The sequence below is a fragment of the Panthera onca genome, chromosome D4, assembly GCF_046562875.1.
Source record: "Panthera onca isolate mPanOnc1 chromosome D4, mPanOnc1 haplotype 2, whole genome shotgun sequence".
Taxonomy (NCBI): Eukaryota; Metazoa; Chordata; class Mammalia; order Carnivora; family Felidae; genus Panthera; species Panthera onca.
In genome coordinates this window covers 18379360-18398435 of record NC_138351.1, presented here as the reverse complement: position 1 = coordinate 18398435, position 19076 = coordinate 18379360, and the positions used below count along the sequence as shown (strand labels likewise).

General features: G+C 48.7%; 1 protein-coding gene across 4 annotated transcripts in view; it reads right to left on the bottom strand.

The window, feature by feature from the left end:
- PCSK5 (proprotein convertase subtilisin/kexin type 5) overlaps positions 1-15806 on the bottom strand; it is a 450831-nt gene extending 435025 nt beyond the window's left edge. Inside the window, exon 1 of one of the 4 annotated variants that reach the window (XM_078436932.2) lies at positions 15052-15806. In XM_078436932.2, the coding sequence (XP_078293058.2) occupies positions 15052-15768 (717 nt within the window). In that variant the 5' untranslated portion in view covers positions 15769-15806. The remainder of the gene's footprint in view (positions 1-15051) is intronic. The other 3 variants (XM_078436933.2, XM_078436934.2, XM_078436935.2) reach the window with 3 other exon arrangements.
- Between the last annotated feature and the right edge of the window lie 3270 nt (positions 15807-19076).

The window sequence follows — 19076 nt, the reverse complement described above, 5'->3', positions numbered from 1 at the left end:
GAGAAGAAGTGTGTTTCAACACAGTAGGATATGGGAGCTACTGGTGGCTTCTGAACAGGAAAATGTCATCACCAAAATACACTCTAAGATCATTCTCCCCTTGGAGCCCCTGGATGGCTCACTCCGTTAAGTGTCCAACTCTTGAGTTCAGCTCAGGTCACGATCTCACAGTTTGCGGGTTCAAGCCCCGTGTTGGGCTCTTCTGTGCTGACAGCAAGGAGCCTGCTGGGGATTCTCTCTCTCTCCCTCTCTTTCTGCCCCTCCCCTGCTCGCTCACTCGCTCTCTCTCTCCCTCCCTCAAAAAGAAATTAAAAAAAAAAACAAAACTAATAAGATCATCCTCTCCAACTTCAAGTTCAACCGCTTCTTGTTAACCAGAATCTTTTTATACCAGCAGTTTTCGGTTCTTTAGGAAATGCTGCACTGGCCGTCTCCTCTGCAAGGACCCGGTCCCAACCCAGACCTCCAGGTGGTTGGCTTCTTCTTAACATTCAGGTCTCGGCCTCCAGAGTGTCCTCCTCAGTGAGCCTCCCTGACCAGCCTGTCTACAGGACTCCTCCCCACCTCGGTCGCTTTTACTCTACCATCGTGTTTTGCCTTCCAACAGCACATTCCCAATTGCAATTATGTTCTCCATTGCATTACTGAGTTACGGCTTGTCCCCTCCCACTATCACATAAGCTCCATGTGAGCAGGTACCTTATCAATGACAAATGTAGAAGCGCTGTGCCCAGTAGAAGGGCTGATAAACAATAAGTATTCTACGACTATTTTTAACAGCTGGATTCAGACACAGTTCACATACTGTACACATTACCTACGGTAAAGAGACCTTTCAATGCTTTTGGATTGTCACAGAGTTGCGTCAAAATGACCACGATCCATTTTAGGACATTTTCCTCGCCGCCAAAAGAAGCCCCACACCCATCACCCTATTCCCGCCAACTCTTCCAGCCCCATGTGACCACTCACCTACCTCCGGCGTCTGTGGATTTGCCTATTCTGGGCATTTCCTAAGAACGGAATCAGAAAATATGTGGCCTTTCGTGACTGGCTCTTCTGATTATAGCATAGTTGTTGTCAAGGTCCATCCGTTTTGTAGCATGTATCACGACCTCACTCATTTTGATTGCAAAAGAAAATTCCAGTGTATGGATGTACTATGTTTCATTTATCCTTCCATCCATCGAAAGATATTGGGTTGTTTCCACTTTTTGGAGTTTTTGTGTGAACAGTGCTCCCACTTCTCTTGGGCATATAGTGAGGAGTGGGAATACTGGGTCATATGGCAACTCTATGTTTAACCTTTCGAGAAACCACTAGACGGTTTTGCAACAGTGACTGTACCGCTTTACATTTCTACCATCCGTGTATGAGGGTTCCAGTTGCTCCATATCCTTGCCAACACTTGTGATTAACTGTCTTCTTGATTACAGCCATCGAACGGAGTGTGAACTGGCATCTCGCCGTGCATGTGAAATGCATTTGCATTTCCCTGATGTTGTGCATCTTTTTATGTGCTTATTGTCCATTCATACATCTCCTTGGGAGGACTGTCTGTTCAGACCCTTTATGCCCATTTTTAAATGGGCTATCTGTCTTTTTATTATTGAGTGTATATCCTGGATATAACGCTCTTATCGGGTATGGTCTGCCAATATTTTCTCCCATTCTGTGGTTTGTCTTTTCACCTTAATGATGCCCTTCGATAACTAATATTTAAATAAAGCAATGGGGGCGTCTGGGTGGCTCAGTCAGTTAAGCGTCTGACTCTTGATTTCAGCTCACATCATGAGCTCACATTTTGCAAGACTGAGACCCGTATCGGGCTCTGTGCTGGTAGCATGGAGCCTGCTTGAGATGCTCTGTCTCTTTCAATAAATAAACAAACACACAAACACACAAACTTTAAAAATAATATAATAAATAAAGCAATGTATAAAACGAACCCTTGAAGACACAGAAAGCCTATGATCAGCTCCCAAGTATGTGGCAAATTAGCGGCAGGGCAGGCCCCACAGGGGAAGGGAAGTCACCTGTTTCCTGCCTTGAGTTTTGCTCACAGGTTCTCAGTGTTGTCCAACTGAGCAATGACATCATCCTACAACAATTCAAAGAATGTAGCATTTGGTAAATTGGCCGAGGAGCACTAACCAAATAGAAAGATGGCCCACAGTTAAAAAAAAAAAAAAAAGAAAAGAAAAGAAAAGAAAAGAAAAGAAAAATGGAAAGGGAAGGAAAGAGAAGGAAAGGAGAGGAAAGGAGGAAAGAAAGAAAAGGAAAGGAAAGGAAAGGAAAGGAAAGAAAAGAGAAAAGAAAAGAAAAAAGAAGGAAAGAAAAGAAAAGAAAAGAAAAGAAAAGAAAAGAAAAGAAAAGAAAAGAAAAGAAGAGAAAAGAAAAGAAAAGAAAGAAAATAGGTTTTCCTGGAAGCTGGGCTGCTAATAAATCCTAACTGGACTACAATTTAGTTTTCTCTTGAAAAACTTTGAAATTGATGAATGAGATTCCACACACACACAGGAAACAAATCTATGTGTTAGTTAAGTACAAGTAGAACAGCCCGGGATGCAGTAAACTTCTACACTTACAGTTATGGATATTTGCTTACGAGGTTAAAGGCCCTGGAAGTGTCTCCCTCCCTGCACTGCATTCAAACTAGCGAGCGCGGCCCAGTTTTATTTTGGTTGAGAAACGTCCACTAGTAAAAACAAGGTACAGGCCTGGGAACATTGACATGGGGGAGCCAGGATATTTTTACAGCTGTAAGAGCTCCTCAGAGTAGAGAAATACCAGACCTTAAGTACTTATTACAAAAATATCAGACCTTAAGTACTTAGTACAAATACAGATATATATGGCGTGTATACACACACACACACACACACACACACACACACACACACACACACACACACACATAGGGAAAGGCAGCAGGGAAGGACTTGCTTTTAATAAATCTTAACTAGTTTCAATGCTGGTATGGTATTCACACTGTAATTTTCCCAAGACAGAATTAACCTCTCAGATAATGCACAGATCAAATTAAAATGTTAATGCTTCCTTTGTGATGCTAACCCTATATTAACAATCAGATGACATACAAATGCAAACAAGATTAATCTAATATTACACAGGGCCATCTAAAAGTATTATCTATTAAATAGAGAGCAAAATATACATAATTTTTTAAACATATATTTTAAAATATGTGTATATTCCTAGATGCCTGGGTGGCTCGGTAGGTTGAGCGTCCGACTCTTGATTTCAGCTCAGGTCACGATCTCACGGTTTTGGGGGTCGAGCCCCGTGTCGGGACCTGTGCTTACCGCAAGGAGGCTGCTTAGGATTCTCTCTCTCCCCCCCCCCCCCACTCATGCTCTCTCACTCTCTCTCTCTCTCAAAATAAACAAATAAATAAACTTAAAAAAATTAAAAATTATATATGGCTATTCCTATAGGGCAATAAAGTTTGGATTAAGATAAATAAAAGACACGTTTGGAACACACAGCTTCATTACACTCTATAAATAATGTAAAGGGCAGAACACATGACATGAGAATAACTCATAGGTATAATTATTTACTATAATGGAAGTGGGTTACGTGACAACTCAAGGTGGAGGCAAACATGAAATGTACCAAGATATACACCATTTAAAGATCATCCTTAAGGATTATCGCTGGGTTCACATTCTCTGTCTACATTCTTCTATGTTCAGCGTCCAATGCAATCTGCAGTTTTTACATCAAACACAGGAAGACACAATTGGGAGTTGAAAGCAGTGACCCAGGTGGCTGTCTTTATCCGTTAAGCTGACACAGGACCTGGAGTGCAAATAGTACCGCACAGATGTGTAAAGCAGAGATAACACCTGAATTTATCCAAGGAGAATGGCCGTATGGGGCACACCTCACGTTCACCTGCCTGGAAGGTGTGCTGGCACGATTACACGGAAGCCTCATCTTACCCAAGCTGGTAACCATTCCAAACAACATCCCAGCCTCACACTTTGTCGACTCGGTCTAACCCGCTGTCTAACCCACCTGCTCTCTACCTGGTCAGCTCCCCAGCGCGTCCACACCTTGGACCCTAGCATGCCGCAGAAGAGCTCTAACTTGGAGCTTACAAAACAGCAAACACACAAACACACAAACAAACAAACAAACACCCTCTGGGATGTCTTGTCCAACTGGCCCCTCCGTTTTTATTTTGCACTCACGGCCCCCAAGTCCTCCCCATTCCTTTGACCCACCAGTCCTGTTTCGGCCCCTCCACCCTCCTCAAAGCCAGGACGCTGTGCTGTGTCATTTCAGGGGTCCTGCCCCTTGCATTCAAAAGCCATCGGATTCGTTCCCCACCCCCCCACCCCCACCCCCACCCCCCGCTTCCCACAGATCTTTTCCCTTCTCTCTCACCCTGGCAAATTCGAACTCCCAGTTTGGTCCTGTTCTAATGTCAGATTTCTGGGCATTCGTGACCAAAGACAAAACAATACGGATTGGTTCATTGTTCACTCATTAATATTCAACCACTACTTACGGGGCGATAACTAAGTACCAGCAGCAAATGATCTCCTTGCTATTTGGCTATTCTTTGCAGAGTCATTCATCGGTGATTCTTCTTTTTTTTTTTTTTTTAATTGTATAGTTGAGAGGTGACGGTACATTCGTTTCAGGCGTCCAATGTAGCGATGTGACAAGTCTACAGGTTAAGCTGGGCTCACGACAAGCATAGCCACTGTCTGTCACCACGCAGCGCTGTTACAATACCACTGACTACACTCCTCATGCTGTGCCTCTCATCCCCACGACTTATTCATCCCACAACTGGAAGCCTGGACCTCCCACTCCCCTTCGCCCACTTTGCCCGTCCCCCCCCCCTCCCCTCTGGCCACCACCAGTTTGTTCTCTGTATTTCTAAGTCTGGTTCTGCTTCTTTATTTGTTTATTCGACTTTTTTTTTTGAATTCCACACACGAGGAAATCATATGGTATTTGTCTTTCTCCGGCTGACTTATTTCATTTAGCGTAATACCTAGTAGGTCCACCCATGTTGTCACAAGTGGCACAATCGCATCTTTTTTACGGCTTCTTATCAGAATTTCCTTAACGCGTGTCAAACCACGGGAGCACCCGGACGCCAACTTTACCCAGGTCTCCCCTGTCTCTGCAGGTGCGTCTGAGGTGACAATTGAGACAGAGCTATTCTGTACATCCGTTCCCTTCCCTTCCCTTCCCCTGCTACTTGGACTCCCCTGAACCTCCACTCGTCCTGCATTCCTCTTTAGTCTCAAGGCACCAGTGTTCTCTGCCTTCCAAGCCTATTTCTCTCCACATAACATTTCCTATCCCAAGTGCACACTGTGCTTCTCCAATGCCACAGAAGGTGCTGGGGACACACGCAAGAAAGAGGGACAGCTCTGCCCTCCCAGCTAGTAGAAAGATGTGCAATTACACACACACACACACACACACACACACACACACACACAACTCACACATGTTTGAAAATAAAGGGGGATATTCCACAATACTTCATGGGGGTGAGGCATAGCCCAGGAATGTGCCTGGAAAAATATGATACACGGTCACACGAATCATAACGTAGTATATGATACCTTCAATTCTGCAGTCACCCAAATGTGTCTAAAATTATCTAGTAACATTGGAAAAGGCTCACAGTATAATATTAAGTGAAAACAACAGGATGAAACAGTATATAGAAACTGAGCTTAACTTGGTTAAAAAAAAAAAAAACGACAACAATATGGGGCGCCCGGGTGGCTCAGTGGGTTAAGGGTCCAGCTCTTGATTTTGGCTCAGGTCATGGTCTCAGGACTCGTGAGATCAAGCCCCACGCAGGGCAGAGCCTGCTTGGGATTCTCTCTCCTTCTCTCTCTCTGCCTCTCCCCTGCTTGTGCGCTCTCTCTCTCTCTCTCTCAAAACATGAAAGAAAAAAGTTTTAATAAAACAATTTAAAAATTACAAAATAAGATATAATAACAGAGACTTACTGAATAAGTAGTAGGTGCCAGGCACCATTCTAACGACTTTTATGATTCTGTAAGGGAAATACGATTGGCTCTTTTTAACACATGATGAAACTGAGGCACAGAGAGGTTAAGATGCTCACCTAGGGTCCCCCAGCTAAGCAGTAGCAGCGTTAGGATTGAAACCCTCTTGGTTCTAGACCTACGACCCTAGGTCTTCCTCGCCCACCACGGTGCACTGATGAGACAAGAGACAGGGAAAGAAGGTAGGTAGGTAGGCAGATGTGCAGTAAGAACCTTCTCTACTCGTTTCCTCTACCGCCCCACATCCTTAAATTCCCCTCACTGTCCAACCAAGCACTGGCGCGAAGATCACAGGGAGCCTCGTCACCACCAAGTCTTTAAGCCACGTTCCAGCTCTTACAGGCTAGATTCTCCCCACAGCTCTTTTCACTAGTGCACACCCTGTAAAGGGGCACACCCGTCCTCGTGACTTCCAGGCTCTACCTTTGGTGCCGCCCTGAGCCTTCAATGCTCCCTTTAGCCCTTAAGCCCTAAGTGGATACATTCCCTTAAGGCTCTAGCCTCAGCCCCCGGCCAGCCCTCTTCATGCTGCACCCCTTACCTATCCTATGCACCTTCCCCAACTTCAGTTACGTGGAGGTGGATGAGTGCCCGTCTTCGCTTCTTTCCTGTCCTGAATCTCTTCTGCATCCTGGACACTCCTATCTGCCTGCCCTTCTGTCTCCCCACAACACTGAGGCTGAACCTATCCCCTTGTTCTCAAGATGCTCCCGCAGACGGCCCCAGTTCCGTACACGGGTCCCCCATGCTCCCGGTCCCGTGGTGATAAACTTTATAGTTACCCTCACCCTCTCCCTCCTCCTCCTCCTCCCCCGCATCCATTGAGTTATCAAGCCATATTGAATCCACCTCGACAAGGATCCAAATCTGCTTCTGATTCATTTCTAGGCACCTTTACCAACACAATAGCCTCTCTGCCTCCCCCGGTTCCTTGTGCAAACGGATACCAGCAGATCCCTCCCGGGCACAAGTGAACCGTACTGGGTTGCCTGTGACCCCGTTAGTACTTGCCTTGCTGAATGACAGCTATGAGGGAAAATGTCCTACCTCCTTGAAAGCAGAAAACGTCTTCCATATTACATGGTAGAGTCTCCTGTTTGTTGAATCGGTAGGTTGTTACCTCTTCTCAGGGGAATTCAATATCATTTTTTATCCTACTTGATAAGGTGGAAACCCCCTCACCGACGCATGTAAGGCCTTACATAACCTGATCTGAGCAGGAGGTCTTCTTGTCCCACATCTTCTTCTAGAAACAGCATCCTTTCTTCCCTTGGAGAACTGTCCCTCTCCTGTTTTGGTGGGTTGCCCATCAGTGGTCAACATCCTTACTTCAAGGGAGACCAAGTGACCCAGGGTGACTCACCAACAGACTACTGTCCCCGTGGACAAAGTCACTGGCTTATGAGTGGAGACATAACCCCACCGGGAAGAACGGGGGTTCTTTCTCAGGGGTTCATCTCATCAGCAGGTAAAGGAGGTACTAAGAATCAACTGAGCATTGCTGCCTGGGGGCAAGGGTCTGTGTGAGGATGAAGCTACTGACACAGGGAAAAGGAGAAATACCAGACACGAGCAGTACTCCAGATCTGCATCTGGGCAGACTCACAATCACGTTTTAAAGACGCTTGGATCTGGATGCATTTCAGAATCCAGAACCCTTCGGATGAGAAGAGCACAGCAGGGCACACAGAGCAATGTGGTCTCCACACCCTCTACCCGCACCCAGGACAGCACCCTCATCATCAAACTCATCCACGCAGTTCCGCAACCAAACAAAAGAACCGATGTCCCAACTAATGTCAGTTTGGGTCAGGCAGGGGAGGTTTTGCCGTGAAGAAAGTACACGCCAGGTAGGGCCAGTGCGCACAGAGGGTTCAGCCTCTGTGTTCGGAACCGCACGCGAAGGCACGTGGACCTGTTTACACCAACGGAGTCCCCGCTTCCTTATCGGATTGCCTACGAGTTTTACTCAAGCAGTAGGAGTTTGGGTTTCCAACACTTGCACCGAGAACGGTCCCATCCGTATCCCTACATTTCCGTTTTATTTCCCGCTATTCCCTACACGTGCTCGCATCTGAATCAAATGTAAAAGGATAGCGTCGGGAAGAGTCTGTAATCTTCTAATAACGTTGTAGGGTGACAGAGAGTGACTACACCTCGCGGGGCGACCACCGAAGAGCGTAGAGAATTGTTGCATCGATATGTTGTACCTCTGAAACTACGAGAACATTGCATGTGAATAATACTTCGATAAAAAAAAAGACGGTATCTTGACTCTTTAACGAATCTTGCAATCTCCATATTGTATATGCCTTATAAACCAAGCTGTCCAACCCAGGGATGGGGAACCCTAGCTGGGTGATTTTCTGGTCCATTGCCCCAGCTCTATGCCTCTGTCCATGGCTCTCAGTCTAGCTATCACTGTCCTCTAAAGTGGGGGGGCAAGGGGGATCAGGAGCAACACGGACTCCTTCCGCCCCCACTAGATCTCCACGGGCAAGCACAAGAATCTAGAAAATCACAAGTGACTCCACTACAGAAACCTTCGTTAACCAGAGCATTCTCTTATTTTCCTTTGAGCAGCCTTTGAATCTCCTTGGAGCCCCTGTAGATCATGCAATGCTTCCCATGCCTTATTTTATTGACGTATTCGTGTTCATCATTAGGCACTTGATTTCACAGCAACCCCGCAAGGTGGCTGGAGCACATATTAGGGTCCTCTCTTTGAAAAATGAGGCAATGAGGGCCGAGTTAGTTAATGAAAGAAAAAACCCCAGAGTTTCGCTCCAAGCTGCTGACTCCTACTCCTGTTTTCTTTCTGGTCCCGTTTTCCTGCAGGGATTAACCCACACTGAAGAGTTTATTGGCATTGATTGCCCTTTCTTGCTACCTTTAGATGTAGAGATCTCATCTGTTGAAACTCGCAAGAATACTGCATGAGTAATTTCACTGTAAATTGCGTGCAATTTAACTTTGATGAAAGTAAAAATTAACAGATACACACATGTGTCCGTACACATGTACATATATGCGCATACATATCTTCTAGCATGCATGAAGGTCTGTAAGCATTCGTTTTTCCCCATCCAGGAAGCCAAAGCCTTCCCTGTCATTGAATCCAAACTGAGTTCGCCAAGTGATAAAGTCCCAAGGCACAGCACTGCCTGGAGACACTTCGGCCTTGGGGAAAACGCAGACGCTGTTTCACTTAACTGGAACGGACAACACAAATACCCCTCCCTGCCCCGGGGATGTTTCTGGGTCAGGACTCCCTCCCTTCACCAAGGAGTCAGACATCGCTGGCCATTTTCCCAGCACTCTACCCTGCTTCTCTGGCTGACCTTTAAGGTTAGGACCTCTGGATATAAGCTCATGAGAGACAGTGATAAGGCAAATTCAGCTGCCTTCGGGTGCACAAAAATGCAGTTTTTCATTTCAAACAGACCCCGAAAATCCCAACGGCCACATACAAGCCATTCCTTGCCTATGAGTTTAATGCAACAGGTCCACCGTGATCAGGCCAAGCTCTCTGAATCGCTTTTTCCAGTAAAGGTTCTCCTGCTCATGAGAACGCAGCATGTGAGAGTCGCTAGCAGAGGTCAGGGCTGAGGTTCTTGGGCGTGAAGAGCTGCCCTGTGCGAGGCCAGGTGGACTCCCACACCAACTTATTTTGCTGTTTACAACATGCCTAAAAATGCAACTAGGGGAGCACAGTCCCATTCAACCCAGCAGTATTTGCAATGCCATCCACTCGCACCCAGAACCCACTCTCCACCGCTCATCACCATTTCGATCACCCCACATTGCCCGAAGATCAGAACTAATCAGCAGTGGCGTGGGGCGGGGGGAGACCTTTGGCAGATCTCTGAACAAAAGTTCCTCGTGCCAAAGATCTCTGGGAAATGCGGCTTCTAACTCTCTTCGTGCAAACTGCATTCAGAATTAAAACACGAATTCAGATGCGATCCAACATAATGTACCAAGGTAAGAGGCTTTACAAAATAATTGGTCTTCAGATATTTTCCCTCCCTGTCTTCCATCTCTCCGGCAGGCTTATCCTGTAATATTTAATGGGCTACAACCAGGATTGACCAGGGAGGAAGGCATTGCCACGGGAAATCAGCCAGAATTGTTTAGAGCCCAACAGCAACTATTTTTAAGGTGTTTTACATGGTTCGTTGAAATGGAAAACCATTTTCCCTGTCTACAAAGCTCGGATTTAGCTCTTTTTTACTCGGCCGTTAAAAATGTATTTTCCTGATCTTCACATCTTGTATCTCCCATTTACAAAATGTCTTCCTTTCTCCCTATCCAAATAAAAGTTTGAATCTCACTTATTTCAGAGTCAGACCCAACCAACCTTTCGCTGCAAGCCTAACTATGTGCTGAGCAATGCACAGTCAACTCAGCCTATTATCTAGAGATTTATCATTTTACAGATGAAGGAACAGGGGCTCCATTAAATTCACCCACTTTCCTGCTTTCAAAGACCTTGTAAGTGACATCTGGAGTTTCCGATATATATATATACACACATATATATATATATATATATATATATATATACACATATATGTATATATACATATATACACACATATACATTATATACACATACATATATATGTATAATATGTGTGTATATAATGTATATGTGTATATATATATACACATACATATATATGTATATATGTATGTGTGTGTATATATATATATATATATATATATATATATATATATATATATACATACTGTTTTCAGTGAGAACTCCAGGTAGAATATTTCCCCGGTATTGCTTGCATCTGGCTTTATCCTTCCGGAATCTGGCTCAAGATAAGTGACATGGTTTGAGGAGCGCTTTCTGTTACTGGTAATCTCGGCTTGGGATCAAGGATTATATGCAATTCGCAGAAGGATAAATACAGCTCTCGCACGCTGCCAACAGCCTTCACCGGGGACCTTCTCCCTGAGTTCAGATAACCAGAAATTAATCTCCCTGGTTTGCAGGGTTAGTCCAAACAAAGGTTCACGATTAACGTGATGCCGCGTCTTGATTCCTTGCTGTCACTGCTACCCTCTCACCACTAACTACACTGTTAGTTCCATCGGTCACGTCGCCCAATTCAGAGGCCGGACCAAGGCCTCCTTGCCACAGGTGTGAGGCCAACAGTCAGGGGACACCTGATCCTGGGAGAGGCTTTCAGGGGGAAGACAGGGCATTCTACGGCCGACACGAATACCAAGCAAAACAGGACATACGCCAACATGACAACATCTGCTACTGCTAATTATAAGGCATCATTGCAGCTTTTCAAGGCATGACCATTCACAAACACTAACATGAGGTGGAAAACCTACCAAAACACAATGCTATCTCTATAACCAAAAGCAAGAAAAGCCTCATTATTCTTCCCTTCCGGGAAGCCAAGCGTGTCCTCGTTGCCTGTTTGCTTGCTTGCTCTTGTGTTAACTCTAAACATCCTATTTTTCATGAGCACAAGAGGCACACCTATTCTTTTCCGCAGAAATCCCCAGGCCGGAAATTTTACCTCGGGTGACTTCCAAGCGCTAAGATGCGGTATAAAACATTACGCTGGAGTTGCGAGTCGTCACGATGGCACCTCGACGGTGGTGAAGATTCACCACCTAAAATAGCTGCCTAAAATATTATACCAAAGATGTCAGAGAGACCACCGAGATATTAAATGACTTCGGAAACAATAATAGGCCTCGGTTCCAATTTGTGACCTATGAGGTGGGACCCCAAACCCAACTGGGGTAAAAAAACATGAGAACATTCCAGAGACATTTGCAAATTAGTTACTGCTCAGTGGAACCACAACTGGTTTATTTAGGGAAAGAAAGAATAACAAAAGGATGGCTAACGTGTTAAAAGGTCAGAGCAGTAAAGGGTGAATAAGAAATACGTTTGGCCCTTACAGTGCAATGATATTGTCTGTGTAACTCAATTTAGCGCCCCCAACACTTAGCATAGGGTTACCCCCCCTTTGATCTGCAGAGGGAACCCTTTACACAGTGAGACCAGCTGACCTTTTTACACCGGTTATGGCATCAGTTCAAGGGGTCCCCTGTAACCTTTCAAAGCACTTAATGTCTTCACAGGCATTGTAAAAACCACAATAAATTGTGTTGGGTGTCATGTGTGTTTCTAGTTTTCTGCGTATTTTACAAGTGAAAAGCCACAGATCTCCCTTAAAAAGCCCTCTGTAAACACAATCCTGAGAAGTTACAGGACACAGCAATGCTTGTTCAAAGGGGGTTCCTTCGGTGACAAAAATCCCCTCCCTTCCTCTGCCAGGCTCTGCAATATCTAAGTTCTGTTTAATGAGTTCATTAAGAAACAGGTATTTCTGGGGCGCCTGGGTGGCTCAGTGGGTTAAGCGTCCGATTTCAGCTCAGGTCACGATCTCATAGTTCGCGGGTTCGAGCCCGGTGGCGGGCTTTGGGCTGACAGCTCAGAGCCCGGAACCTGCTTTGGATTCTGTGTCTTCCTCTCCCTCTGCCCCTCCCCCACTCATGCTCTCTCCCTCTCCCTCTCAAAAGTAAAAATTTTTTAAATATACATTTTTTAAAATAAACATTAAAAAAAAAAAGAAACAGGTATTTTTCTTCCCTTACAAGTCATGAAGCTTCTCAGAGTCAAGAAGTCCAGGTCTGTTTGAACTAAGTATCTGTGAGTTAATACTAAAGGTTTGCTTCCAGTCTACTCAGCCACTAAATCAGAATTCAGGGGATTGGGGGTGTTACTTTGTTCCTCCCATGGGGAGGGATACCCTACCAGGCGGAATTCATGCAGGGTAGGCCTGGGCCAGACAGTCCTAGGTCTGAATCACAGTTTTGCCACCGTCTAGCTCGGGGATCCTGTGCGCATCAACTTCTCCAGAGTCCTGGTTTTCCAATTTGCTGAATGTGGAGGCGTATCCACCCAAAACGACCGTTTTGCAGATTACCAAAGAAGTCTATATTCAAGACCTTATTTTCTAAGTAGGTATCCTATGGAGGAGATGCTTCATGTTAGCGAACCTGAGAGATGCATTTCTGGAAAGAATGGTAACAAGGCTACTTTCGTTGACAAGCGTTCCCAGTTACATTCCAGGGTCACATGCAGCACCCAACTTGAAGCTCATGGAAAAAGAGGAGACTGTGTTCTTCCAATGAAACAAGAAGCCAGTAGACTCCTAACAAGCCATTAGAATGGAATTCTCCTGAAGATGACAGGCACTGGGGCAACAAAGTCTGGCTGGCTTCCCTTCCTTCCTTCCGGGGGGCGGGGGGGGGGGGGGGGGGGTGTTGGATACTTATGGTGGTGTTGGCGGGGGTGGGGGACGGGGGCGCACCCACGCGTATGCGCAGGGGGGCGTGGTGGGGGGGGGAGACTCAGACCTTGCCCCTTGCCCTGGTTTCAGTCCTCCACAGGACTGACTTCCCTGGAACGCGTCTTCCCTCTGGACCCACAGAGCCCAAGACCTCACGCTCCTGCTCCCCTGAACCCCCCCCCCGCCCCCCACCCAGCGCTCCCTATCTCCTTCCAGATGCGGTGATCGCAGAGCTGCCTCTTCAGTCAGTGCCGCATCGCCCAGGCAGCTGAGGGTCCCTGCGCCCCAGGGCTCCCGTTCCTGGACGAGCAGCACAACATCAGAAACCGTCTGTGCTGCTCTCTTGGCCCCGCTGCGCCAGCCTCCTGCCAGCCTCCTTTCCCCTCGCGCTGGCAGGACACGTGCATCCGGAGCAGTCCCAAAAGCCGGTCTACAGCAAAGGTGACCCATCACCCTCGCCTCCCACCCCCAGCAGGGTCTCTGGCCAGAGCCCCCTTCTCCAGCCAGGCCTAGAGAAGTGAGTGAATGGGGTGTGAGTACTGGGGCGGGGCGGGCGGGGGGGGGGGGCGGAGAATGATCGGGTCACTTTCTGGAACCCGCGTACACTGCCCTCTCCACTCCATTTCTAGCAGGAATGAGAGCGAGGAAGCCAAGACCGGTTAGCTCGGAGGTGCCTCCAAATCTGTTGCGCTTCCAATCAGCCGCATAACACCATTCAATTCATTGTTCCCCAGCCGGGCAGCTCTGCCCTAAGCCCGGGAGCGGCACCCCACGAGAACCCCGCGCCCGTCTGCCTGTCCAACTCTTCGCCCCACGTCGCCGCCGCACGTCCCTCTCCGCGGGGAGACCTGCGGTTCTCCCAGAGCAGAACCCCGCCGGCGGGTGTCGGAAGTTTCCCACCCCCTTTTCTGACCCCGCTCCGGGAGCCCCCACGCGGATCCCACGAGAGAGGCGAGGAGAGCGAGAGGTCTCTCCCCAGATCTGCGCTCACGCCGGGTCCGGCCCTCTCTTCCCTTCCTCCGCCTCCCTCTTCCTCCTCCCTTCCAGCTCCAGTCCCCGCGCCTCCTACTCCTCCAGCGCCCAGCGGTCCTCTTCCCCCCCCCCCCACCCCCCAAGGGGCAAACTACTTTCTGGGCTAAATTCAGGTCTGAGCAGGAAAGGCTCTCCCTTCCTCGCCTCCTTCTTGCCCTGGCTCTCAGAAACCGCAAGGAGTGTGCTCACTCCCCTCACCCCCCAAAAGAGCTCAATCTACCAGTGCTCCCTGACTTTCCATGTCAAAAGACCCGGTCGGGTCTGAAACCACCACGGGGGTATGCACACTCTGGATTTTTCCAGACACCCTACCTGTCCCTGGTGGCCAGAAGAAGAAGAAGAAGAAGAAGAAGAAGAAGAAGAAGAAGAAACAAAACAAAACCCACAAGTAAACAAAACCAACCCCGGTAACTTTGGGGAGAGAGAGTGTGTGTATGCGTATGAAAGAGAGAGAGAAAATCGCTCAAGAGTTAGGGCAACAGCTGCAAGAGCACATCTGGAAGAGGGGGAAGGGGGGTGACAAGGAGGGGGCAAGAAGCGCGGGGTCGCTGGGGGCTCCCCCGGCCCCGGCAGCTTCAGGGCCAAGGACTGGGCCAGCCCGTCGTTACCTGTCCCATGTTGATGAATCCGTACTTGCTGGCGATGCGGTTGGCCTCCGGGAAGCCGCCGGCGATTTTGACTGCCCAGTGGTTGGTGTAGACGCGCGTCCGGCACACGGGGAGCAGGCAGCCCCCGAGCAGCGCCAGCACGCACAGCAGGTCCAGGCGTCCCGGGCAGCAGCAGCGGCTCCCCCAGCCCATGGCCCCGGCGCCTCGCTGCCTCCCTCGCTCGCTCGCTGACTCCGCGCACGAGCGGCGCGCACAACTAACTTCTCCGGCCTGGGCCGCCCCGGCGCGCAGCCCCCGGCCGCCGCGGCGCGCAGCCCTGGGCGATCCGCAGGAGGCGGCGAGCCCCGGCGGGGAGCAAACGGCGAGCCTGGCGCCGGCTCCTAGACCATCCCTGGGGCTGCGGGGACCTGCGCGCCGTGCCCTCCGGCCCGCGGGGCGATCGGCGGGGGCTCCCCGGCTCCGGCGCAGGAGGCGGCTGAGCGGGGCGGGCGCCCTCCTGCAGTTGGGTCTCGCCGGCTCGGCTCCCGACTCTCCGACTAGCCTTCGCTCCTCCCCGGGCCCCGGAACGCGGCGGAGGCGGCGGTGCAGGCAGCGGCCGGGCGCCCCCTCTGCTGGCCCGGGCTCCGAGCGCTCGCTAGCTCGCTCCCTGCGCTCCCTCCGGCTCCGAGCGGCGCGCGGGGAGTGCGAGTGGCAATGGCAGCAGCGCCTGCTCTGCATAAATGACTCCCGCCGCCCCCCTACCACCCCTCCTCTCCCACAGCCCCCTCCTCCTCTCGCTCCTCCGCCCGCCGGAGAGCGGCCGCGGCCAGGCGCCAACCAGGTCCTAGCGCCGCCGGGTTCTCCGGGCTGTAACCTCTCAGGGTCCAGGGCAGCAAAAGCCAGTCTTTCCAAAGGGCTGGGAGGAGAGCTCCCGGCGTCGCGGCCTGACCCCCTTCTCTCCCTTTCCTCCTCGGATTTGAGTCCGTTCACCGCCCCCCTCGCGGAGGACTGAAGAGATCGACACGGTGGTGAGAGTCCAGAGCCTCGTAGATTCATTCATCCCCGCTCTGAACCTCCTTAAACGACTCTCTCGCTCATTTAGGAGGAAGGTCACTTGCGTGTCAACTGCCGAACAAATAACCCGAGATTTTCACTTCGTTAATTCTTCATGCTTTTCGGCAACGGTTTATTTTACACACCGCTGCTGCCGGGAGAAGCCACCACGCAGGACCGCAGGGCGCATCGACTCCTGCAAAAGCCAACCGCTGCGGCTCACGGTGCTGACTTTCGAAATCTGTGCATCTGAGAGGAGGCAACGCCACGGGAGAGTAAAATTCCAGTCGCGGGACTGGGGAGAGATGTTCCTAGGAGTGTTTGGTAGGAAAGTGGATGGAGACGTTCGGGCCAAGGGAATAACTTCATTCATTCGTTCCATTGGGTCTGATGAGCGCCGCTTTCCTCTCCACCAAGGGAAAAGTTTTCCAACTTTTTCAAGCGCGGCCCTGTAACAGGGAGAGACTTCAATATAAAAAGGACCACAGAGGAAGTTCGGGTGAAATGTGTGCCCGAGCCGGCTTCATTACTGTCTCCAGCGCCGTGACTGCGGTGGGCAGGAGTGAGCTTGGATTAACCCCGTTTCTGCTGAACAACCTCCCTGCCTCTTTTGGCCGCACAGGACGACTTCTTGTGAAAAGAAAATATATCGTTTATGGAAACACTCAGTTGGCCTGAAAAGTAGTTCCTTTCCCCCCTAGCTCCCACGCGTCCCTCTTCTCTCTCCTTTCCCACCCGCCATTATCTTTCTTCTTAAACATTGGTTAAATGGACTTGAGGTTAATTAACCCATCACGTCTCTCGCTTTGGGTAATGATTATTTTATCCGCCTAGGGCTTCACTTTTCCCCCTTCTCCCCTCAGCTGAACCGTATCTGCAAACTCAAGATGCATACATTTATTAAAGTTTGTAAAACTCATAAAGTTACACTCAGAACTCATAAAAGCATCACTTTATGGCTTTGGGCACGTTGTATAAGGCATGCTGTGTTATTTACTCTTGAAAACAAACTTACCGAATAACATGATCCCCTCCCCCCACTGATGAAGAAGTGGAAGGTCAGCAGAACTAAATCATCTGCAGAAGGACGTACATTTTATTCTATTTACTTGACTGATTTGGCACATCTCTCGAGCACCTAGAACTTGCCAGGCATTGTGCTAGATACTGAAGGGGAGGAGGGTGAGGAAATGGGGCGCAGAGGATTGGTGAAATTCAGACTCTGAATAACTCCAGAATAAATGTGGTTTATTATTGTTGCCCTTTGCTGGTGGAAAAGCATAAGCACTAGGCATGGGCTTTAGGGTTTCAGTGCAGTCTTGTTACTGACCAGTCCCTTTGCTCCCATCACTTCCTCCGTCCCCAGTGCACAGTCCAGAAATCTTACAATCTATTAGATCACTGTTAACTGCCACACGGGCCACCTGCTTCTATCCACAGGACGCTGGCTTATCCTTCCAGAAGCTGATGGGTTTCAGATGGGAGGGGAAGAGGTCCGTCAAAATCCAAATCTCAGTATACATCTGAAGGGTCTTTCCTCCCCTCAGAACTGGGGGCATTAGCTGTCAGACGGTAGGGAGAGCCTGTCTGGGGATGATCCGCGGGAGGGTGGCCACTGTGAGGGCTGCACAAGGTCCTTTATGAGTCAGGTCGGAAGCATGGCCTGTGGTTTTCTCTGGGATTCTGGGGCCATTGTTGTTAAGGACTGCAAAGACAGCACAAAATGCTTCTCTTTGAAAGCCACCTTGCCTCTGGGCTTCAACTTGTGAATGAAATGAAGGGACATCACTGCACCTGGTCTTCTGAGCCTGAAGGTGGTTTCCTAAGAGTGGTGATGCTACCCCCTCGACATGTTTCCTCCACGGTGTCTTTCCCGTTTTCTTTCCAACTAACACTCTTGTCTTTCACGAGCATGCCCTGCTTGACACAGGCACACAGCATTCACTGCAGCGAACAAGAGAGAGAATTGGAGAATGAGGTAGGAAACGGGCAAACCACTTTTCTGCTGTGTAACCCAATCCCTGGGCCAGCATTTTTAGCTTCCTCAAAGAGTACATTCTTTCGTTTGGATGCATATGTGTTTAGAAGGGAAAACCCTAGCTCTGTTCAAAAAATGAAAAAGACCTGGGACTCCATCCATCTGTCAAATTCAACACACGAATGTGGATGCTTTCATCTTGTCCGTCACATTTGCGGTTCCTTCCAGTTCACTTATCAAGAGCGTGACTCTTGAACTTCACTGATACAGGAGGAACGTCCTCTACCCTTGATGCAAAGGCACATCCTGCTTCCGGCTTTGGGATCTGCCTTCATGAACTCATTAGCCTCCTTGATTAGAGCCAGTTGGCCACCATGAAGCTTCCAGATAAAGATCAGTGGCTGCAGCAAAAAAAACATCTTCTTTCACGACCTTAAGTAAGCCCTGTTGGTTCCCACAGTCAGCTCCTGTCAATGCCTCCGTAGCCAAAGGAACAAGAAACTGACAGAATTGCAGTGGCTAGGGCAAAGCCCTCACTAACGTTGGAAAAGGAGCTCAATCCAAGACTTGCACAAATACTTCCTTTTTGTATGCAAAGAGTAGCCCTGCAAATCTGACCCTTGACTCTTCCTCTAGAACATGCCATATGGCAGGAAATCAGGCAGTTTTAAGTTTTACTCTGCCTAATACTTAAGCAACATATTACTTGATAATGAGGCCCCACTAGTCTTTGGCCTTTCTGCCAAGGTCCCTCACAGCTTTAAAAGAAAATTTCAGTGAAAGGCAGTGAATAGAAATCCAGGCAGTTTAGTAGGAGAGGTGAATAAGAACTCTGCAAAGGATTCATCTTGAAACTCTGCAAACGAGAATTATTCTGGGAAGAGTTTGCCTTAGGAGACACCTCATTTCTTCCTCTGCTACCTCCTTTGCTGAAAATTGACCGTTAATGGCTCTTCGAACCTGAGATTCTGTGAATCAATAACAAATTGGCAATGGACAGTTTGGAGCTGACCAA